Below are 25,209 nucleotides of genomic sequence, written 5' to 3' on the forward strand. Positions count from 1 at the left end.
GTCACTGCTGCAAAAGACTTCACAGTAATCAAAATATTATTCTCTGATCTTGCAGCTCTTTTACTTGCTTTGAATATTATTTTCTAATAAAACTTGCACAACTGCTGGCATTGGGATTATGTGCCTGGTCAATTTTTATTCTCTGCAAGAGAAGATTGCATGCCAGGTGTTAGAAAGTAATTAAGAATCCATAAGTGATTTGAATGTAGAGTAAGCATCGGGAGTGAACATGCATTCTTTCACACATTTGCCATTGTAGGTCATACAGTTAGTTCAGACTGAGTCTCTTTCCTGAACAGATGTAGCTGTGAGAACACTGTATATAGTGTTGATGACGGATTCTTCTGTGTGGGTGAGTGTGCTCCACAGAAGCACCAGTATCCAAGTTTATAAAAGCTATTCCTTTGCATTGATTTGTTTAACATAATGCAATTCATGCTCATCACGAGAGCTAAGATTGTGCTTTACTGGAATAAAAACTTAAGATTTGTACTGAATCAATTTCAGAACATAACAACAGAAGAGCTGTGCAGTAAAAGCAAATCTTTTCATAATATTTTGGTTTGCATTATTCTGTGTTTTGAGCTCCATTTAGAAGGTATTTTTGGTGTCAAATTCAAAACCTCAGTTAGAAGTGCAAGTGATATTTTATGCAGTATAGCTAAATTTGGTTCCTGATGTCTAATCTTTCAAGTGCATCTCTATAGCTTTCCTGAACAAAACTTTAAGGCTGCAGCAACCAATCCTGTGATCGATTAATATGGAATAATAATTCAAAAGTGCTTTACAGTTTGACATACCAGTCATTTACCTTTTCATGTTTGTTCTTTCTAGCATATGCTATCCAAAGTGGGAATGTGGGATTTTGACATTTTCTTATTTGATCGCTTGACAAATGGTAAGTAATTTAAAAATATATTTTATTTTAATATCCATTATACAATACTATTCTAAAAACAAAACCCCTAATTAATTAGTTGCCAAATGTTTCCAGTTTAGGTTACTGAAGAGAAATTGGACACAGTAAACTTCTTTTAAAATCATATCTTTGAACGTTTTCAGGCTGATTCTGAATAACGGGGTTATTCATATATATGTTTATAATAATTAAAATGTGTTTTTTGTATTAATCTAATCTCCTACATTTGTCACGGTCACCTTTTCAAGGAGATGTTTCAGTTTCCTTTACCTGGGAACTTCCAACGGTACTTTAAATATACCTATTAGGCACATTGATAGATAAGTCCAGACCTCCATAATCCATTGTTTTCCATCAAATACCTTTAACTGAAGATATCCTAGCTTCTGTTGATTAGGAAAAAAATGGGAGATTAATTAAGACAATAAAAGTCTGTGACATGTTTTGTCTAAATATATGCTTGCACAAACCACACACCCCCCCAATGTCTAGGCAAAACGTCTTGATCGAGTAACTGCTGAAGAAGGTCGTGATAACGCCTTTCTCCATTCTGTAGTGTTCATAGGAATGATCCCTTTCCTCGCTCCCAATCTAATTAGATTTAGCTGGGGAAGAAGGTGTAGAAAAAAGTTGGTTTGGAGGGTAATTCAGCCGAGTGACCAGCAGGGAAGAGCAGAAGGGACCTCAAATGGCAAGGGGAGCAAAAGCATAATTCTAAATTACCTTTCTGTGTCCCTGCTCAGTAGTCAAGGCCATGTAGGTTTCTGTAAGCTAACAAATTTCCAAATAAGTTTCACCTTCGTACATATATTTCCTTCCTTGAGTTACATTAAAAAAGAAAAGACTCGCATCAGACGTTGATTGTACGTTGTATGGATTGGTTAGTTTGAGTGGATTTTTCTAACTTTTCTGGAAACATTGCTGCTCAATTATGCAGTGTAAACTTCTTAAAATACTGCTGATTGTGTAATGCTAGTTAGGCTCAATTTTGCCAGTGTTCCCAGTACTGGATCCACAGAAAGGCCAGCCTAACATTTCACTGGGATTTGAGACTGTAAGTGCTGCAACTCACTTTTCCTGTCTGCACCATCATTATGTTGTAGCTCAGTTGTAGCTGAGCTCGGTACATGGGTTAATTACATATTTGTATAGCCACATGTAAAATTAAAAATGTTATTACAAACTGCTGATTTCTCAGCAATTAATTAATTAGTATGGCAAACTAAAATAGCAGGAAATCTGGTCTCCTTTCTGTCATTTCTGGACGTAGATTTGGATTATGAAAGTGATACGACTCTCAAACAAGCTTCTCAAAAGATTTCCAGATAAAACCATGGCAATTCACCTTCTGTGTCACACTGAAACAGCAAACATGACTTTATGGCATCTAGACACAAGAATGGCATTCCACTGGTACAGCCACACCGTCAAATCATGATTATATACAAGAGGAATCTATATAAGCTACTTTTGAGTATATGAACGTTATCTAAGCTCACGTGATAGCAGCTATGGTGATAGGACCTGTCTGATAGTAAATTACCAAGATTTTTAGCCTTGCTTGCTTTGTAACCACATGTTAAGGTAATCTAAGAGTTGTTCCTTTCTGCTTTTAGGAAACAGTCTTGTAACACTGCTTTGTCACCTCTTCAATGTGCATGGACTTATTCACCATTTCCAGTTAGATATGGTTACATTACACAGATTTTTAGGTAAGTGGTCAACTCAAAGCTATCTTTAAGATGCAATTTACAATGTAGGGAATCAAAGAAGGCACTGTCTTGGACTGCATGTCTATATAAAATCATGATGTTGCAAGTATTTCAGTAAAACATTCATGTGATATATATTGACATACAATTTACAGACACTCGTACACTTGGTTCAGTACCTATTAACTCAATGGAGAGCCTTCAAAAGGCTCTGCATTTTGGCTGAAGCATCCCAGTACCTCAGTTGCCCTGCTGATTTTTAAAAAGTGTGCCATGCAGAGATGTGGCTGGCTGAGTAGGCCCACACAGACAGGCAGACATTGCAGAACCTACCCATGCACAGTACAATTGTGGCGCGGTGTAATTATTTTAGTGACTAATAGACCACTGAGACCCAGGGCAGTTACAAGCTTTATGTGCAAAATTTAACAAATTATATCAAGCTGTCTGCACTGAATAGTGTTGATGAAAGCCCCTGCTGCTGTTACTGCCAACAGAAATATTAGCCCCATGCTGCCATTGAACCAAAAGAAGAAATTGGCCAAAATCAGTTACTTTTTTGCATTATGTTTCAATGCAGCTGAATGCCAGTTTTCTTAGGCTGTCAGGCAGAGTTTCCATGGCAGGATCTCTTCTTTAAGACTGCATAATTGTTGCTCTGGAGAGCATTCCTCTGGTGTGGAGACAGACAAAATCTCCCTGCAGTCTTTAACTCCTGTGGGCAGCCATGAAACGGACACTGAGATGATTAAAGCGAGCAGTACTCAGGGTTTAACAAATGGCCCACAGTAACTTCAGATGCTTTTGGAGCTGGAAACAAAATGTCTTTGGCATTCCCCATGTTGCAAATGAATGACATGGTAAATTTGCCCATTATCTGTCTGTTTGATTAATTTGACAGTGTGTAGAAAAAACGCTTTGGGCAACATCACGTACAGCTTCCAGTGTTCACATGGTGCTGTCTCAAGACCACCTGATGGTGCAGGCACTGCTGCAATGAACAGATGAGTGTGAAGCACACACCTTGGTGATTTTCTGCGTGAGGGAAAAATGGACCAATTCCAGCATTGCAAACAAGAGGGTCTTGCATTTTAAAATGAACACATAGATGTGACAAAAATTATCACAGAAGATTTTTTTCTCTGAATAGCCCAATGCTGTATCTTTTGACTCTCTGCCTGGCGGATGCAGGAATGCCTTTGACTGTAGTTAGTCACTCAAAAAACAAATTATGCCAGGATATCAGAGCCTCATCCCCTGCTGCTGTGAAATAGGTTGTACAGCCTTAGTGACATATTACTCCCCTGTGACAGCAGCCTAAATAATTACACTTCATTGTGGATAAATTTGCCTCTCTTCCTTATTTATTTTTCTCCTGAATGAGAGCCTTCACTACAGCAAGAAAGAGTTGATTTGTGAACTAGACCCAGCATATCCTCTTGAGCCTCACAAATCCTTTCATGCATTTTTTTCTTTAAAGGTATACCAATCAGAGCAGCAGTCTGAATAAGCTATAGCTATTTGAAGAAACTCCTTAGGCAGCTGACTGTAAAAACCTCAAATTGTATTTTAAATCCAGTTCCCACTTGTGGCCGTGGTGTTCAGAGACAAAAGGATCTTTGTTTTCTGTTTTGGTTCCCAGTTATGGTTCAAGAAGATTACCATAGCCAAAACCCATACCACAACGCTGTCCATGCTGCTGACGTCACACAAGCTATGCACTGCTATCTGAGGGAGCCCAAGGTAATGGCAAGCTTTCACACTGTTGTTGATTTCAGACAATTCCCCATTGTTTTTTTCCCCAGGACTGAAAAAAACAAAAAACAAAAAACTATTTTTAGGTGGCAAAAAATGATTGGTTGTTTGAAGTCAGCAATGAGTCAGTGGCACAGTCAGCTACAGATTACAGACATTTCAAACAAGCTGCTGGAGTCACTTCTCATCATGCAGGCAACATACCAAAGCGCTAACCCAGCTTCCACGACCATGTGTACTAGACACATACCAGTGACTGCAGTCCTCTCATCAAAGCCAGCAGAAGGCAACATGCACCCATGCCTCGGGCACCTCAAGGCCTAAGCTCCTCACATCAGTATTTCAAAATACCAGAGAAGTAGCAACCGGTCCCTTCAGCTGGGTCTGTTGCAAGAGTGTCTCTACACGAGTGAACAGCAGCTTTTGACTGCTGCAGCACATTGCTCTGTGTGTTACTGGAAGGCACTGTAATACTGTAGTGCTGAGCCACAGTGTAAGAATGTAGCTAATCTTTCCTGGCCTGACTTGAAAAGAGGTTCTGCTAGGATTAGCATATTGTTAGACCAGAATATAATAATAATAATGCTAAGTGAGAACAGGCTCCATCTTTCCTTTATTTCCATCTCTTGCAAGATCTGCAAGTGCTTTCTGTCAAGAAGTATGGAGGACAGACAGCAGTCCAGAATCTGTATCATACTGCTCTTTGTTTCTCATCTCAAGATGCATCTTTCAGCTCTTAAGACCTGTAATCTCTTACAGACTTAATGGGCTGGTAATAACTACCTCACTCTCAGAAACAGAAAATGCCAAGGCTCTTTTTTTTTCCCCCCGTGATAACCAAATCGGCTTCTGAATGATGAGCTCTATAGAAGAAAAAAAAAATCTGAGCAGGTTTTCTAACTTGGGTGTCTGAAGTTAGAAAAGTAAATTATGTTCTCTAATAAAAGACCTACATTTAAACTGAGATATACAACAGCCAAGTTTGAAGTTTCAAAAGTTTATAAGCTCTGCATTGTACAGCACAATGCTGCGCTAGAAAAGTGAAGCCTGATGTATTGTTGGTGTTACTAAATACTTGTATGAGGCTCTTACCATGCACGCTAACATATGCCAACCTGCTAGGATACTTATTTACTATTAGAAAGTGAATCTTTTTAGACTATGCTCAAGCATGTCTATAAAAACAATCCTTATCTTGCCATGAATGATAAAGAGATAAGAATATACTATATGAGTTATATAGTCTGTAGATATCTGTTCAACAGATGCCTTGAAAACATTGTTTGCAACATTTATTTTCTGTTTAACATTAGTGTACAAATGCCTACAAAATAGAGCAATGCCAAGATGTCAGCTGGTTTGTTTATTTGCCAAAAGAAAAAAAAAAAGCTTGCTGTTCAACTGTTGTTGTTGTGATTACTGTGTGATTCAGCTTGCCAACTTCCTCACTCCGTCGGACATCATGCTCGGACTGCTTGCTGCTGCAGCTCATGACGTGGATCATCCAGGGGTCAACCAACCCTTCCTGATCAAAACTAAACACCACCTTGCCAGCCTGTACCAGGTAAAACTGCTCAACTTGTTGATAATATGTAAAACGGTGTCCAAGAAAGTCTAAGCAATTTGCGGTGAACTTTTATGACAAGATCTGGTAGCAAGAGGGTGTTGATCAAATCAGCCTGCACTTTAGAGTCTGGACAATTTCAGTTAAGCTCCTCGCTAGGTGTCTCTTCTTACTGCAAAGCTGATACACATGAGAAAGAAGATGAAAATGTCAGATGTTGTTGAGGACATTTAAGCCACATCAGTTGCCAGGGTTATTTCTGCTGTAGATCATCTAGGGTAAGAAACTGTGGTCAGGAGATTTAAAATCACAGAGAGACAATTTGTACTTCATCTTCCTTCACTGAGAAAGTAAGCAGCAGGCATGTTCTAAATTCACGTTGCATTAAAAGAAACTTTACAAATACTGCAATTAAAAAAAAAACCAAAACAACAACAAAAAACCCAGAAAATAGAGGAAACCAAAGGAAAAGCTGCAGGTATTTACACAAATGTGCCTAGAGATATAAAGAAAGAGCTTCAAAACAGCCACAGTGGGTCACACCACAGCCAGTAAAAGATCTCAGACAGAAATGCAAGCCTGGGATAAGTACAGAGTTGTCCTTCATCTGATACACATCCTGAAAACATTTTCTAGTTAAAAATTTTGATTCAGTGAATAGTCTTTAAAATAATAAATTATGTTGCTTCTCAAGATTAGTGCTTTAACATGTGCTTGAAAATGAAACAAGAAACTTAAAAGAGTTTTTGATTTTTAAGTAGCTGAGCCACAGAACTGCTGGGACTAATCAGAAAAATGATCAAATGATAGTAAGTTTTAACGTAGCTGGTAGTCATCTGTCACTGTGGGACAGCAGTGACTGAGACTAAGCGCATAGTCTGATTGTTTGTACATTTAAATTACAACTTCACATTTGAATCATCTGGAAAAAAAGGTTTTGCAAAACAAGGTTGGTCAGTAGTAATCTATACAGTAATTTCCACAAGAGTCTACTGCATATGAGTCACTGTAATTCTACACAAAAATAAAGTGCTTCATTCAAGTCTCCACCATATTACAAAGACAGTTGACAGTGTAGAAGGTGAAAATAGGGATCTGGAGGTCACATTTCTCCTATGAAGAGCACAACAGCATTCCTTGCTCCGTAATGCAGGCTTTGCTTCCAACTTTCATTGGCCATTAAAATTAAAAATAGAAGTTTTATTCTTGCTTGCTCAAAGTCACAACTCAATTCTGGTTGATACATTTGGCTTATCCAGTATTGTTCTCTTTCTTTTGATCGAAAGCAGCATATGATTCAAAGTTGCTCAACCAGGTACAATCCTGTCTTGTAGATACCTAAACCTCCACATCAGACCTAACACCAGAAAAAGTCATATTGCTGGTTTGGTTTTTTTTTAAAAAAATCTGTTTTACTGAAAATTATGTATTAATTTTCTAAGGAAACAAATGACATTGCTATAAATAAAATGATATTTTTTAACTTCAGTAATAATAGGGTTGAGATCTATCTTTGCCCAGCTCTTAAATGAAAGGTATTAGAAGTCTGGAATGATCACATACAACATCTGTAGTACAAAACAGGTTTCAGAAATTTATGAAAGAATGCTTTACATCTTTAATTCAGATGTATTTAAATTAGAATTAGGAAAATGTGTTTTGGGTATCAGTTTTACTTTGCTGTCTTTCTTAAAAGCACCAATTCTAATTAAAGCATCATTTTCAGGTGTTTATCATTGTGATTAAACCAACTGCTCATTGGGTAAGAATAGATTACTAAATTAAAAGAAATTTATATCCCCTTGCACTCTGAATTATAATGGAAGTTTTCTCTGCAGCTAGTTAGTAGCAAACGTTCCTCTCTTCAAATTATTATTCTTTCCCAAATGCATATGTCAAGTGTGGTGTTTTGAATGGCTCAAGGAAAGTCACAGATGTGAGATTTTGTGATAGTCTAAGTAAAAATCCAGACATTTTCCTCTCAGTCCTGAAGGCTGTGTTATAGTAATCCACTAGTTTTAGTCAGTAGATGTCACAGAGGCTTCCTATCATGCAGCCTTTAAAACAAACCCGTGCTACTGAGTTTTTTTAAAAAACAGAGTTAGAGGAAGCAGAGCTGAGAACCCAGCCTGCAAGCCAGCACATGGACTTTTTCCCACATGAGTTATGTCTCCCCCAGCCTAGGCAATCAGATAGCTCATGGCAATTAGTCTTAATAAGGCAGTAGAGTGTTCCTAGGCAGAATAGCTGACTCTACTAACTGTTGGCAGCAGCTGCAGGGATTCTGGCTGTTTGCATTTAGGAGGAGAGTCATCTGACTTCATCCTCAGTTGTCACTTGTTAACTTGACCTTTCCTTTTCCCTTTTCCATGTGCTTTAAAGTGTGGGAAACTGGACAGTGTAGTAGCTCTGGTTTAAGCTTTCTGTGTAGCCACAGGCAAGAAAGCGGAAAGTTACAGAAGTGGAAGTGGATGGATAGCTGAGTTTACTTCTTTCTTTGAGTTAACTATTAGATGGATGCAGGAAAGTTCTTGGTTGTGTACATGCTCAACTTTGTTCTGACTGGCCTTCAGCATGGCCAAGGAACAACTGCGTCAATGGAGTGTGATTCCCTGGTTGAGGTAGGTGCCACTGAAGCAGTCACTGCCAGCAAGTAATGCTGTTGTGCTCGAAGGGATGTGGTGGCACAGGGTGCTCAGAGGGGGATCTTCCCACTCAGAATGTTTAGTCAAAGTGTAGTCAGACTTAGGCTGTGGGAGCTGTGGACACAGACACTCTTAAACAAGTGTGAGCCTTCCCAAAAACCAAGGTGACAGGCAGAATTTGTCTAATTTACCTTGTAGTAGGAAAATGTCAGCCTGTGGACTTGGAGCGACTGTTGGAACGAGGATTTAGCTCTGAGACTGGGGAGAAGAACAAAGCAAAAAAGTGATTGTTATGTCCTATTACATTCCCTTATTTTTCTTGGTCAGATTGGAGGGTCGCAAAAGTCCATCCTGATGTATTTAGGCAAAAGGAGAACAGGGATATTTAAGTTGGCTAATGAACCATATTGCTGGCAAAAGTAATTTAGATATTGCATAGCTGATCCTGAGTTCTGAGTCTGTCAGCTCTTCCAAGGAAAAGGAATTAGTCTTTGTTTGGTTGAAAAGTTGGGGTTGGATTTATTAAGGGGTTTTTTCCCCCCAGTATCTGTAATTTCTATTAAGAAAACACCTCACTCCCCCACCTCTCCCCCTTAAAAAAACTAAAACCAAAGAAACCCCAAAGAAATACCAAAGCAATATATCTGTGATGTGTAAATTTAAAAGCAACAGAATATACCACAGAAAATGTTGTAAAGGAAATCAGTCTAATTTGCACTCTTACCTTTACACTAATTTTGAGTGCAAAATTTCAAGAGCAATACTGACAAAATTATCAGAATGCAAATTAGATCTTGGTTACTGGCAATGTTTAGGGTTTCAACAGTCATTAGGTATGACAGGACTACAAAGGAGGATAGGGAAGCTCTGAGGAGGCAATACTGTTCAGTCCCTCTTGCACTACTGCAGCTACACCTCAGAGCTGTGGGAGTAGGCCAAAGGGAGACAGAGATTAACAGTGGATTAACAGAATGTGTTTTCCAGGTTGTCTGTGAAAGCATTTTCATATGATTAACTTTCACTGTTCAGGTGACGGAGCAGTGGCACAGGCTGCCCAGGGAGGGTTTGGAGTCTCCTGCCTTGGAGGTCTTCAAGACCCATCTGGAACATTCCTATGTGGCCTGATCTAGATGGACCTGCTTGAGCAGGGGTGTTGGGCTGGATGATCTCTAAAGGTCTCTTCCAACTCCCTTCTCTGATTCTATGAATATAGTTTCACTGTGATGGGGTGGAGTCCTTGCTCTGCTGCCTGCCCAAAAGGTTCACTTGTGTCTATTTGGTTGTTTGTTTTTTTTAATCTGGTGCTCATCTATTGCAAAAGCCATAAACTACCCAAAACAGGGATCAGATGCCATAAGTCCTCCAAGAGTGTCCCTATTTGCTAGGTGACAGTCATCTTGTTCCTACTGTGGACGCTGTTGTGGATGGCTGAGGGCTGTGCTGTTCCATGGAGGAGTGATCCGCTGGGCCGCTTCGCTGCAGCAACCAGATGCTTTTGTGAATTGGAAAAACTGTGTTAGACGTTTCTGAACAAGTGACGTTTCTGAGGCATTCGGTTGTGGAAAGTACTCTGTGAACTAAATGAGTGATGATTGGCAAATGGAGTGTGTGTTAGGATAGTAATATAAAGTCATCAGACATAAGATACCAAATTTGTTTTAATTCACAGACAACCTAGAAAGCTGGGTTTCTGTTCCCTAGGAATTTTTTCCAACCTAAATGAAGTTCCACTTAGTTGGAAGCAAACAAACAAAAAGGACTGAAAATTTGTTGCAGGCTAAGTTGCTGAAGCCTGCAGATGCTCAGAGATACTGATACTCCTCTTGCTTTTACTAAGCAGCTGCAGGCAGCTTCCAGTTCCTGACTCCAAGAGAAATTTAGCAGTCTAGTTTCTTATTTCTTGTCTGCTCTGCATTCAAACTGCAGAAGCTGAGAAGTCAACCTGGGATCAGCAGGAGGTAAAAATATAATTTTGCACTTGTGCCTTAATTCATTAATAAATCTGTTATAATGCAAGCTACCTGCCACTCAGATGAGATTAGCTCCTCTGTTCACAGCAGGACTCAAAAACTGTAGAACAACAGGATTTTAGGGCAGATCTTAGCTAGGAAACCTAGAGGCACAAGGTCTCTAACTACAGAAATGCAATTCAGTTCCTCAAATCCAAAAGGTGGCTACAAAGCACACAATTTAGTCTTATGTTACAGCACTTCCAACCAGCTCAAGGCGTGTTGTGATATGGCAAGTCTGTATCTGTACCTGTACCTAATCCTTGAATTTCCTCATTTTATACCTGCCTAATCCTTGAATTTCCTCCTTTTCTCCCTCTCTAGAACGTTTCAGTGCTAGAAAATCACCACTGGCGATCTACAGTAGGCATGCTCCGAGAGTCACGGCTCCTCGCCCATCTGCCCAAGGAGGTGACGTAAGTGTCTGCCAGAGGAAATGCATCGTTGAAACTAGCCTGTGGCTTCCTTCACTCTTCTTAAAAGGACACTGGTAAAGAGGCCCAGGCTTCAGAGCAGACTGAACTTCCTTCCCTCTCTCAGTGCCAGTATAAAATCATAAGACAAAGTTATACAGAAGAAGTATTTTCTGAGACCTTACCATTTCTGCAGCAGAGAAATGGCCACTGTCAGTGCCAGGAATACCAGAAGTCCCGGCAGGAATGGACATTTTCAGATGCATTTTTTCTTTCACATAGCACCAACCAAATGTGGAAAGATTTCATTATTAAAAAGCATGAAATAGAGAGAAAAATTAAGGAGTTAGTCAATTAGCACTGAGACTATTCAGGACTTCCACACACCTGACTGAGGAGGTGGGGTTCAGTCTTCACCATCTTTTTAGGTGAAGCAAAAAAAAAAAGCAACAACATGAGCACCTTGGCCAAGTTGATGCTGAACCTGCTGGGTTTAATCAGTTTTATTCCCACCAAGGAACACAGATTGAGCCAATGAACAGCCTGCAATACTGAATTTGAATCACAGGTAACCTTATCAAGATTATAAACAAGTTACTTGTAAGCAATAGTCTCCTTCCAGAAATCCTTTGCATCAGACCAACATAATCAGTTATAATTTAAAGAACTTAGTCCAGTCCTTCATATCTTCAACTGCAACTTGAAAATTGCAGTATTCACTACCCAGCTCTGAGCCGCTAAAGTCAGATGTGACCATTTTTCTAGAGGCATCATGCTGTTGTTTTGCGTTTTGTGAGGTTTTTTTACTTACTTTCACTTTTCAGAACCACCTATGCCAACAAGCATCTTCCTTCTACATTATCTATTCCTCCTGAACCCATTTAGGCAGCTTAGAATAGCTGTAGCCCAGCTGAGACTAACCAAACAGATCAGACTGGATCCACAAAGTAAGAGGAGGCTTTATGCTAACTATGATCCATAGCAGGTTGTTAATATTCAACAGTTCCATGATTGAAGGGGCTCATTTTTCTTAACTGCAGACAGGACATCGAGCAGCAGTTGGGCTCCTTGATCTTGGCAACAGACATCAACAGGCAGAATGAGTTTTTAATCCGTCTGAAGTCTCACCTTGACAATCAGGACTTGAGGCTGGAGGATGCCCAAGACAGACATTTTATGCTTCAGGTAACTTTAAAAAGTATTTTTCCACTATTGTTTCTTACTAATTTTTCAGGTCACGGTATTTCCTAGTATAAGTTAGAATAGCATATGACAGTGTATCTGGACATCAGCACCTCCTTCGCTATCACCATAAACACTTCTGCCACCTGGCACGTCAGGTGAGCATAACATGCCTCCAGTATTTCACAGAATCACAGAATCTTAAGGGTTGGAAGGGACCTCGAAAGGTCATCTAGTCCAATCCCCCAGTAATTTCTTTGAGTTAAAAAGCTGTGAATGCAACAGATATGGGAGAGTGTCAAATGCTGAAAATGAAGATAAGCTATTAATTAATTTCCAGACCATTGCTTCTATTGCCAGATAATGCTTCTATTATAGTCTGTCTCTGGCAAACATCTCTTCAACTGATGTTATTTTCTAGCTCCATGCAGGAGAGCCCCCTTGTCGATGTTCTTTCCAAGACAGCCTGACATCAGGTGCCCAGGTCCCATTGCTGTGATGGATATTCAGAAACTGCCTCTGCAGAGACAGCTGTTGCCATGGCAGCAGGTGCTTCTCTAGTGGATCTGCCCGGATAAAGAAGAAAACACGCTTTATTTAAAAATCAAATAGACTCAGACTGGTTCCTCCAGCTAAGCATTATTGTGATTAAAGTAGCTGCATATACACGCTTCTTTGGAGAAATGACATTTGTTTCACTCCTAAATACATAAAGTAGTTTAATTGTTGTTATTGATAAAACAAACAACTACATGCTATCGCTTTGTCGAGGTTACAGGAAAGGTGACAGCTGCAAGGAAGAGAAGTGCTGATCTGTTAATTCTTCCCCCTCCAGCAGCGTGGGAAATGTAGTAATGTGCTGGCCTGTCCTCTGTCAAACAGAGTCTCCTGTCAGGAAGGACATGCAGGGCGAGATGATGGGTTTATCACATTTCTGGACAGATTAGGCAGGAAAGTTGTGCAAATGCCAAAGGCAGAGGGATTAAAGATCTCAGCTACGGCAAAAAGTTTCTTATGTGCTTTCTTAAAGGTAAGAATGAGGGCACAGACAGGAGGAGATTTACTTATCTGATGGATTAGCTGTAGAAGAGGAAAAGGGAAAAAAAAAACAAACACAAAACCAAGCATCAAGATCTCTTGGTTGATCAGGATAAGTTAAAGAATGTTTGAGAAGTCCTTGTAGTAGACAGTAATATTAAGGCTAATCAGTTTAAGCTAGAGAGAAAAATGACTTGGAGACTTCCCTCCTCCAGTTCACAAGCCTGAATTCATACAGGAAATATTTCTTATGTTTTCCTCTCAGATGCCAGAATGATTTCTGACCTCTGTCAGGCTAACTGCCTGTGTTCAATCTGTGAAGAAACGAGGCCCATGACATCTTGTTCCAAGGCAGTAAGACAGACAATTACATGGTTTACTTTTCTGAAGTGGTTGCTTTATTTTTAAAAACCTCTTGCCCTCCTGTACTCATTCCCCTGCAAAGCACTTAAAAGTACCAGTTAACTAAGTGAAACCAAGCCAGGGCCAGTTCGGAGAGCCCTGTGCTTAGCTTCGTAAATAAAAAATATGCAGACATTAAGATTAAATGTAATTGAAGTGAGATGCAAGGTCACTCACTGAGACCACAGGGGAACGACGCCCAAATACACCAGCTTGGCTCTTCCCTTCCTTGTCATCAGCCACGGATGCTGAGCCAGGCAGTCAGCAGGAGCCAGTCTGAGGCTTTTGTTGGCTTATTCCTTGCAAGGAATATCCAAAACACTTTGCAGCCTTGGAATTTGGCCCTCCTCTTGTTCTCACTATGGCAAAGCAGAGGGCTGAATGAAAGTTTTGTTTGTGGCTTAAATAAATGCTTTTTCCTCAAGAGGCGTATTTGGATGAGTCCCTAAAGGGTGATCTTAACCCTTCCCAACGTCACTGGTGAGGCCTGGGAGTTTCATGACTGCAGATTTACCACTGAAGCAGCGCCTAGACAACACCTTATTTTCTCACTGCTGCTTTTGTTTTTCGCTTTCAGATTGCACTCAAGTGCGCTGACATTTGCAACCCTTGCCGGCTCTGGGATCTGAGCAAACAGTGGAGCGAACGGGTCTGCGAAGAGTTTTACCGGCAAGGTCAGCCCCTTCACATCCAACCGTCCCCTTTCGCCTCAGCTTTCCAGGCTTTTTTTGTAGGGAGACAGAGGAAGCTTTCAGCCTCCTCAGTTTGACTTAAAGTGTCCCTGAGGAATGAGCTGTCAGAGAGATACTCTGCCTCATTTGTAAAGTAAGAAGGGGTAAAAGAGCAGCAAATCTTTCTTTGCCCTCACTGCTCCTGTAGCAGCAGCAGGCAGGAGGGAGGGCTCTGCTCTGCCTCAACGCTTGAATTCGGCTGGAGAGCCCAAGGCTGCATGCTGCTCTGAGAACCCTCCAGTGACCCTTAGCATTTCTGAGCTGGAGTGGTGCCAGGCCTACACTGCACCAAAATCCTACTACTGTCCACTGTTTTGTCTTGCTTTTCACGCTCCCACCACAATTCAGGTGGGAGCTTTACGCTCGCTGTTTCTCAAATATGACACATTCTTCTGCCTACTAACACAGAGAAAGTTCAAATGCAGAGAAAGGGTTCAAACACACTTCCCAGCACGCTGTTGAAAGGGCCAAAGCAGGCAAGCCAAAGCTCGTCTAGGACCGATTGCAAATGTTTTCAAACCCCTGCAGAGAGCACAGTCAGGCAGGGTTTCTTTTGAAACACAGTAATTACACCATTTGGCTCTATCTGCATAGGCAAGGTCACGCTGTGCTACGACACAGGGTGCAGCAGAGTTTAATCACTGCTAAATTCTTTCTTTGGAGCATCCTGAGAGCCAAAGGCAAGTGGAACAAACACTGGAGGAGCAAGCAATGAAGTTCTCAATTCATTTAAAATTCTGCACTACAAAATTAAGCCACCTGGTACCCAGTACAGTTAATCCACAACAAAGACAAATAGGTCAGCAAGTTAATTTTCAGCTAGTGTCAGTTTAAACTGGCAAAATGTCTTTGATGCTTTTGAAGCAACATCGGCAACTTGGCAGGTGCAGGTTTATTTAGTCAGATGTATAGTCAAGGCATTATCAATACCCAGCGCATGGCAAGAGGGCCTCCGTTGTGCAATACCTCACCTTTAGTGCACTGAGGGACTACAGTGAGAAAGATGACACTCTTATGTTAAGCTTGTTCCCAAGATTAAAGATGTATCAAAATAACATCCAAAATATACCTCTGAAAGGGGACATTGGAGCATGTGAGACCAGTTTGAAGCGTTAACAGAGAGAATAAAAGCATTTCATGTGGGAGAATAGAGAGAAACTGTGATCTGACTGTCACTGGTGATACCAAACCTGACATTAAATAACATGTATTTATATACCACGATCACGTTCAAATGTTATTGTAGACCTCTCTACCCCTTTCACACACAGTGCTGAGGCCTGAAGGTATTCTTTGTCACTGTTCAGCCTTTGAAAACCACAGCTCTCACGTTTTGATTTTTAACTATAGATGAGGCAGATAATACTACAATTAGTGCATCATTTCATGATCCTTCTGGAACACATACAAAGTTTCAGTGTTTTTTAGTATCAAACATTTGTAATGCCCCTTTAATAGATACTCAGGTCTTGATCTTCCAGTCATCTGATGCATCAACACTACATCTCAGCTCACAATTCATCTACCTTTTAGGGAGCACCCAATGCCAACAGCAGCTGCAAACACAAACCTTTTCTAGAAATATACTTTAACTTGTTTTCAAATGTTTTAAAAGTCAATTAGGAACACAGGGTAAATAATGCAACTTGATTTGTTTATATAACACTGGAACCTAGGAGACACAAGTTTCAAGAAAATGACTAACGTTTAAGCAACATTAATGACCAGTTTTTCTGGTAAGGTTTGGAAATTGCTTAGAAGGCTTTCCCCAGTGTGAAGGTTATCAAGAAGTAATTCATGCAGTTACTCTTATAGCACCTCGAAATGTAAAAAAAATTTACCATCATTTAAGTTCTTACCCTTCAAAGGAAAAAGTCTATTTTTGTCAATTAAATGACTTGTCAAAGACAAGATTTTGATACATTTGAGCCAGACAAGTCAACTGTTTCGGACCCAGAATACCTATAGAGAGGACATCCTTGGACTTAAGACCCTTTATGAGTGGGTAGAGGAGAAGCGCATAGTCTAACTGCACATTAGGAAATGTGACAAACTGTTATTTTGTCTCAGTTTTGCTGAATTGTTCCTTTTGATTGTGAAGCTAAAAATATTTCCCAGGTATTTTGTGAATATCTAATTAAGACTGAAAACTGCACATTTAAGAAGCAGTTGTAAGATGCAAAGAGAGGAAAGGCAAAGCTTAAAAACGCACACAATATTTTATGTGGCACCCTGGAGCCTGAGTGACACCACACATTGAAGTCAAAACAGTCTATTAGTGGGGAGAAAATAACTTTTAAACAAAAGCAGTGGATTTAAAGCAAAATTCTTTTTGGGTTGGATACACCATTTTGTCTAATAGAGCAGATCAATGTTACGAGAATGTTTCTTGTAACCACCCTTACCGCATCCTTATTAATGAATCAAATGGACAAAGGATTATTGCCTGAGGTGCCACTTGGCTTGTGCACAGCTAGTCTCCCTTCCATACCATAGATAGGAAAAGGTATGTACCTCTTGTCGTAACCAAGAGCGTACCCTGGCAGCATCTTGAAGAGGGCTAAAAATCGACAAAGATTCATGTTGTTAAAAAAAAAACCCAAACCAAACAAAGCACCAGCCACAACTCATTTATGGACACTTTTGCAGGGAGTACCGATGGCAGGGGGAAACACCATCTCTCCAGCAGTGTAGGTGGTTGCTGCCTGGATGGCAATAGCAACTTCAACTGGAGCAAATGAGACTCCCTGAGCTCATTTTCTGCTTAATTCTTATATCCTGCTGGCCTGCCATCCTTTGTGATGAGTCCAGCATACACATGATCATTACTATTGATTACCTCTGTGATTCAACTATTATTAAAAGTATCTCCTGATTGTCTTAGCTACGTACAGAAGACTGTCTTGTGTGACCATTTCTGCATCTGCAAGGAATATTTTCTACTGACTGTTTATAAGCACTTTCTCAATGCCAGATTTGGTCAATTCTGTGGCAGGAGCGGTCTGAGACAGCATCTGGAGCGAGCAGATCCTCCAGCCATGTGGTTCTTCAATAGTTCACAACAGACCCTGGAGCCAGGCACAGCAGGTGCTGCCTTGTAAGAGCCTTCAGGACAGTCCTAGAGTTGCATCTGGAGACCTCTTGCTCCAATTAGCAGTGCTATGAAAGTGGTTAGGCATTCAGTCAGCCCCTCTGTTTTAAGTCTGTCTGCTGTCTCACAGAATGTTAAGGGTTGGAAGGGACCTTGAAAAATCATCTAGTCCAACCCCCCTGACCAGAGCACTCAAGTCAGTCCTGTGCAAATGAAACTGGAGACTTCTCGGATTACCCAAGGAATTAGTGATACAAGTTCAGCACAGCAGCACTGGCATAGCCTTGGTACCCAACTATGCCACAATAATAACACAAACGTTTAATTCAGTCTTTTTTCCACATTTATAACTTTGAACTCCATAGCTTTTGACAGGTAAGCACATTGCTCGAGCCCATGCTCTGGCCCTTATTAGTTTCTTAGTGCAGACACAGCTGCAGCCTGCCAGGCTCCATCACTCTGCCCTTGAACAGCCATTTCTGCAAGCACACAGTAGCAACTCACATTACAGTACTAATGGAGACACATTTCTTCTAAAATTCATATTCTGCAATTTTCTAAGAGGAAGAAAGACATTTGAATGGTGCGTAAATGAACTACAAGGTCTTTAAAAATCTTTCACGTGGAAGAACCTAGGTGCTTAGGTTTGATGAGTGTTCAGAAGTCATCTTTCCTGGATACTCAGTTTCTCTGATACCTTAAAAATGCAGGTATTTAGACATTTAATATGGTCGTCACTAGCAGAAGATTCTAACTGTTAAAAGCCACACAGTTGTAGTCACTGTAAGAGTCTGGCATAAGTATGGAGAAGAGACAGAAGTGGCAGAAAATTATTTTCTTTTCTTTTTTTCCAGGTGACCTGGAACAAAAATTTGAACTGGAAATAAGCCCCCTTTGTAATCAGCAGAAGGATACAATACCAAGCATACAGATTGGTGAGCATTAGTTTCATTCTCTCCGTATGTTATCTTTGTATAGCACAAAGAGAAGTTTTTCTTCTCCCATTCCCCACAATCTAGTTGTTTTAACAATAAGAACTGCAGGTACCAAGAGAGTCATCATTCACATTGTAAATAAAAACATTCATAAACTTATCCTAGCCAAATATTCAATAGAAAGACAAAGAAGTCATTGCATAGGGGGGAAAAAAAGGAGGCCGTTTTAACATTTGTGGAGAAAAATTACAGCCAACATGGTTAAACACTGGTTACTTTCTAGTTTGAAATCCCCTCAGGGAAGGATGCAGTCTCACAGATTTTACTGTTACGGGTACAGATAAAGCCACATCTTGTCATGTGTGCCGATCAAAAGCTGTGCATTCCAAAAGGAACTGATGGCTGCTTGAGGGTTTATTGGCATTTCTCATCAGGGTTTTTGCCACTCATGCTGTTGTATCCTCTCAAAGCTCTCTATGGGGCAATGCACTCATGGAATTAATTTATTCCTCACCTGCTGTCCTTTGCGTGTTTCCCCAGGGTTCATGACGTACATCGTAGAGCCGCTCTTTGAGAGGTGGGCACAGTTTACAGGCGATACCCCCCTGTCTGGAAATATGCTAAACCATCTCAGGAGGAACAAGGCCAAGTGGAGGAGTTTGCTCCACAAGCAACACGGCAGTAGTAGGAGCAATGACCACTCAGGTCAAGTGACTGGCAGCCAAGAACAGACTTTAACTAAAGAGGAGACTCCATAGTGGCAGCTTTGCACTTTTCCTTATAGCACTGCTATCTCCGTCTTGATTGCAGCCGCAAATAAAATCCGGGGGAGCTCAGAGCCTGTTGTCAAGGCTGTGGAAAGGGAAGAAATGGCAGAGCAGAAGCTGTCAGCTTCCTCACGAACAAGCCCACAGTTCTGCTGGTTTCCTTTCTGGATCTTCTTCATGTTCCTCTCCCCCATTTTCATTCTGCACATGCCTGATGCCCTTCTGATCGTGAACTGCCTGAACACAGAGCCCCAGACAGCCAGTATTGAAGCCAGGCTGGTTACAGCTGCCATGAAGCAGGGAAGATTACTGAGAGAACAGGGGAGACAGAGGCACCCCTGGCTATATATTCATTTACCACGAGTCATACTGTGACATATGTATATAGGCCCAGAGCACCGTACACCTTCCAGGAGGGCAGCTGGGCTGCACATTAAACCACCAGCATCTTCAGCATCCAGAGTGAGACCGTGCTCGCACAAGGCAGAGAGAGTCTGGTTATTTTAGTAATTGAAACAAAAACCTTTTTAACTTTTGTATTCTGTGCACTAAAGAACAGATCTATAAACCTTGGACTGAAGTTACTCCTCCATGTACACAACTCCAGTGTAACAAGGCTCATTTTGGTAATCATTTTTATGCCACTTTGGATAAAAGATGGGCATCTTCTCATTGCAAGGAACAGCATTCCCTGACAACCAAAAGGGAAGGTGTTGTACAGTCTAAACCTTTGAAACACACGCAGATCTATCTTTTGAGTACTGTTTCAAGTAACGTGTTTATATTCATATGTGTACATTTTCTGTAAATACAAAGCGCTACTGATTCCCATGCCAAAATACTGGAGTACTGTGGGATTGCTACCTGTAAAAACATTGGCACTGTGAACAGAATACTGTTAGTTTTAATACAAGAGAAAGCATTTGTAAATATGGTATAGAGTTTATTAATATACACCGTTGTTTGTGGATAAAAGCCTTAACTTTAAGCATCCTTCATCTTCTGATAGCTGCCAAAATCATACAATCACAAGATAAGATTCTGAACTGCCTTTCCACTATCCAAGGTGTATCAAAGGTCATTAAGGAATGAAGTCTGGCAGGATAACTTCTTGAAAACTTCAAACACATTCCATATGGGTCAGTGTTGTTAATCCATGGCACCTTGCATATTCGGTCTAGGCAAATGTCTCAGAGAGCCTGAAGTTTTAAATTAAGAAAAAAACCCCAAAACCCACAGCAACACCACTTAATTTGACAGTTCAGCCTGATTACCATTTATTCAAGAGTGGGATTTTTTATTAAATAGCTTAGTGATCTGCAAAGCACAACACACTCAATAGTTCTGGAGTCCAGTTGTATTCTACAGTGATGTTGCAGTGTACCTGTTTTTTTTTCCCCACATTCCCTCCTTTGATAGCTAGTATCAAAATGCATTTATATTTTCCTTTACCTCTAATAAAAAAATTCTCCAACTGACTTTGAGGTCAGGATCACTCAATGTAGGAAAACAACCTTGTCACACTATTAAGAAAAATCCTCGTAACTATCCTAGTAGTTGAGTGATTTTCATTTTCTTTTGTGAAAGACACATGGCCTTATCTATGCCATAAACAGCTCTTTTTGGGTAGTCTTCATAAAACTTTACTTAAGCTTCCATCATTTCAATTAGATTGTATTCTCAGACACTGCTGTACTGTACCAAAGTAACTGTCCCTTCCTCCTTTGCACCCAGAAAAAATAACTGCTTTCAGGTATAGTGTTGTTGTAAACCCATAGTACATAAAATCTGTATATCTGTTTTCCAAAAGCACTACCATATATAGCCATATAATCAGGTTTGGATGACAATAACTTGGAGAAGCCAGCAAAGAAAGAGCTATTTAAGTTGGTGTTTGAGAAGGATAATATTTACTCATAATGGTGCAAGGGAAGATGTAATAGTGGGGTTTTTTTTCTCACTTAGAGGGAATATTTCTTCATTAGACAAAATGTTATGCTCATAAGATGACTAATTTGTCTAAAGGAAATAAAAAGCATAAGTTTTAGTAAAGGATCTTTTACTCTTTGCTTGGTCACGTATCTTCAGAGAAAGAGACGAAAACCCAGTGAAGTGGGATAGTGGAAATCACTGTGAGAACTCAAAGCCTCCTGATAAAGATGGGTTTGTTCTCTGCTGTTTTCTAAGCCATAAGCAGTAGAAAACATTCTTCTTCCTCACTCTTCTAAATGGGACTCACATATTAGAAGTACCATAACAAGCAAAGAGAGAGTTGTAATAGAATAAAATTACTTCTAACTATGGAATATAAATGTCGCTTTAACGACATGATGCATCAGGCCAGGAGCATCACCACTTTGCAGCTTTTTAGGTGTATCTTTCCTTCTCCGGACAGATTTAGGACAATTATTAGGATGTTACAGAAGCAGCATAAAGTGCTGCTTAGAAGCACTTCAGTACATACAAAGGGATGTAATTTCCCTTGTCTTTTTACTAAGAAATGGAAACCTTTTATCCATCTAGTTCAAAGATATTTTTTTTAAACGTTCTGAAGTTTAGTTAAACCCAGTGTCTATCAGCTTGTTATGCTCGACAGATACATTGATGACTTGTTTCTGAGGAGCTTCCAGAAAATAGGCCCAATAGAAAAGTTTAGGTACAAATCAAGTTCTGTTACAGCTACAATAAAACCAAGACTTTTTCTGTGACTGGAGCCTAAAGGTCCATTGCAAGTCTCATCTTACCAAGTTAAAACTTACCAACTTTGAGAAGCTCTTCTTAAAATGAAGAGGTTGTGGAGCACGGAATGTACTTGGTAGATTACAATCACTTTGTCTAATGAAACAATGCTTGAAATAGGTTCAAGGTGGCTCCAGAAATGCTTCTGTACTTGTAAGCCAAGTCCATTACACAAGTTTGAGTCTGGGCCATTTTGCCTCGGGTACTCTAGACAAAAGAGTACTGAAGCGTTAGGCTCTGGTAGGAGATGCCTGGGCAGTCAGATTCACTGAGGTCTGTAGTGCAAACTGCTACCATTTGATCTCCTGTAGAAGCAGCCAGACCATATCTGAAACAGCCGATCCAACATCCCCAGTGCTCAGTGTGTGCAGCTGTGATATGTATTCAGTATTCTTTAGTTTGGAGAACTGTTTGTTCTGTACTGGGATTTCTCCTCAACAGAATGCAAGGTGCACAGAAGAACATAGCTACAGATGGATAATACAGATTCCTGTCATGTCAGCCCTATTAGCTACTTGATAGAAAGCCCTGGTAAATTATTTTTCCTTCTTAATGGGCCAGTGCAGCTAAAAGATTATGAAGTTTCTAAACTGAGTTAGGCTTTTGATACAAGGAAAGAAGCAGAAAATTGCTAAAAGCAGGAGCTTAAGATGCTTTTATGCCCCACAAATACAATTCATTTGATTAAAATCTAGTTTCTTTAAATGCACATTTCATACCATCAGAGGTAAATTCTGATGAGCAGAATTCTGATTCTGATGAGTAATAATAATAAAGTGGTGAGAAATTAAACTTTTATGTTTGTTAAAGTAACGCATATGTATGAATTACATAAAAAGCTTTGGGGTTTTAAGAGTCAATGTTCCAGCCACTAGCCAAAAGGGGAAAAAAAAAAAAAAAGGACTATAGAAAATGCCTACCTTTGAAATACAGAAAAAGAGAGAGGTGTGGCTGAGACTAAGAAGTAAAAAAACCCACATGATCTGCAGTTGTATCTAACCTATTGGTTTTCATGAAGAAACTTAAAGTCTCCCCGAACAATCAGTGAGAAGGCTACTACCACAATAAACAAGACAAGCCCGTTTTCACACTGCGTAGCTATCTCACCAGGTTTTCCAATCTGTGGATGAAATTTCTGTTAAAAGTTTCCAACAAAACAGAGACGGAATGCATTCTGTCCCTTCCAAATGGACTCTCCTCGGAAAGCAGAAATGCTCAACTAGCTGTAATTTTCATTTCAGACGTCAGTCAAGGTACCAGCCATAATTGATAGCCTTACATTTTAAGTCACTCAGTTCAGTTGTTCATAAAGTACTTCCATTCTCCTCCTGACACCACCATCCCCATTCATGTCCCACAAAAATCACTACTTAAATTAAAATCCTGCAAATCCAAAAGAACTCACTCCGAATCACAGAACAAAAGTCCAAGGCAAGTTTCATGCCATGAATATGTATCCAAATTACTTTGATTGGTGCAAATTATTATTCTGTTATTTGTTTCTATAATTCATCCAATATTTTAGGTACATAAACTTTAAGTGCAGAGCGTTAAGTTTGACTTGGATGTAAAATATATTCTGCTTATCTTTGAATTCAAGATTGTATATGTCATGTTTATTGTAAAGCATTTTATATATACATATTCACATATCTTAAACAACTCTATGGGCCAAACACTGGTCCCACCAACTTCGCTGGGACCAAGAATCAGCCCCCATATGTGCGTATATATGCCATATGCATCATTCTGAAAGGAAGCACTAGATTGTGTGAAAATGCTGTGACTGCTATGCAGTGATGCCAAGACTTAACCGTATCTTTTTTAACATACTGCTGTAAGTATTCATCATGTCAAAGAATGACAACTAATAAAAAAAATAACCAAAAAAAAAGAATGAAGTGTGCAAAGTTATTTGGTAGAGGCAGTTGATTGAAAGCATCTCCTTAGTTTGCAGAAGACATTCAGGTTTGACAACACAGCAAAAGTCCTGCTGCATCCATCCTCCTACAGTCTCTCCTACCTACCAGACAGATAATCCCTTTCCTAGTGTACTGTTTCTGAGAACATTCCTCTAAATTTACCCTCAGCAAAGCTGAAGGAATTAAATGGATTTGGCAGCAAGGAAAGCCTTTCTGTGTATTTCTCCTAAGTATATAGTAGAAGGGTTTTCAAATCCAAGGGAAAATGTTTTCCTGTTTTAAGTATTTAAAGATGAGGGAGTTGTCTTTTACAATTGGTTCAGTTCCAGTAACAAGTTCTCCTTAATATCATTCGTCAGTTTTAATCTCCAGTCTCTCATTTCTCAGTTTCAGACTGTATGTGCAATACAACAGAGGCTTGTGACGTTTAATTGAAAATATGGGAAATACTGACATTCTACACCAATAATTATTTTTAAGTAAGAAATACCCATCATTGCTGATGGACTTCTGCCACTGCAGGCACTCTTCTTGACTATGATACATTTCTAAAGCTGGAATTTATTTGAACCTCAAAGTCTTCAGTAACAACAGTCACATATTTTTTGAAGAGCAAATGCTACAATTCAAATGAATGTAAGAGCTGGAAATAGATTTGGTTTCAGCATTATTTAGCCAATATTTTAAATTAACTTTCTTAAACCATCCTTCAGAATCATAACAAAATGTGTTTTCATATATGTCCCAGATGCAAGCTGAACAACAGAATGGATTCTAGACTGAAGCCCCTTAGGGATTTTTCGTATGGGTGGATGGAGTTGTGATGGTTTTTCCAGGAGTTTTACACAGTTGGCATTGAAAAACCACTCAGTTAGTTACCCATAATGGATTTAGCTGTTCTTGAAAATAACATTGCTAAGTTGATACATTTTCCTACTCTGCATAGGCACAGTCTGGCTGGATGCTGATGTTTAATAGTTAAATATTGTAGAGTGACGGAGCACTGGAAGAGGCTGCCCAGATGGGCTGTGGAGTCTCCTTCTATGGAGACATCCAAAACCCACCTGGATGAATTCCTGTGTGACCTACTCTAGGTGGTCTTGCTCTGGCAGGGGGCTTGGACTAGATCATCTTTCAAGGTCCCTTCCAACCCTTAAGATTCTATGGTTCTGTGAAACAAATCACTGAACTCAACAGCTAAAGAAAAAATAATGTGTCAATTTTTTTGTCCTAGACAAAAATGCAGTTTTAAAGCTCAGGTGAATCAGGGAAATATAAGTATTCATTAAGGAAAGAAGCAATACAAATAATTATTTAGATGACAGACAGTCCTCTTCCCTAAAGGTGAGGAAGGCAGGGTCTCTGCAATATCTGCCACAGTCCAA

The 25,209-nt window shown here is 39.9% G+C and overlaps 1 protein-coding gene across 2 annotated transcripts in view; it reads left to right on the forward strand.

The window, feature by feature from the left end:
- PDE7B (phosphodiesterase 7B) overlaps positions 1–23,761 on the forward strand; it is a 174,023-nt gene extending 150,262 nt beyond the window's left edge. For both annotated transcript variants that reach the window (XM_061990732.1, XM_061990731.1), the window contains 9 exons: positions 835–898; positions 2,536–2,631; positions 4,274–4,374; positions 5,819–5,950; positions 10,929–11,020; positions 12,058–12,202; positions 14,217–14,313; positions 18,316–18,396; positions 18,937–23,761. In XM_061990732.1, coding sequence (XP_061846716.1) covers positions 835–898; positions 2,536–2,631; positions 4,274–4,374; positions 5,819–5,950; positions 10,929–11,020; positions 12,058–12,202; positions 14,217–14,313; positions 18,316–18,396; positions 18,937–19,154 — 1,026 coding nt within the window. In that variant the 3' untranslated portion in view covers positions 19,155–23,761. The remainder of the gene's footprint in view (positions 1–834; positions 899–2,535; positions 2,632–4,273; positions 4,375–5,818; positions 5,951–10,928; positions 11,021–12,057; positions 12,203–14,216; positions 14,314–18,315; positions 18,397–18,936) is intronic.
- The last annotated feature ends 1,448 nt before the right edge of the window (positions 23,762–25,209 follow it).

Source organism: Colius striatus, chromosome 2 (assembly GCF_028858725.1).
Source record: "Colius striatus isolate bColStr4 chromosome 2, bColStr4.1.hap1, whole genome shotgun sequence".
NCBI classification, from domain to species: Eukaryota; Metazoa; Chordata; class Aves; order Coliiformes; family Coliidae; genus Colius; species Colius striatus.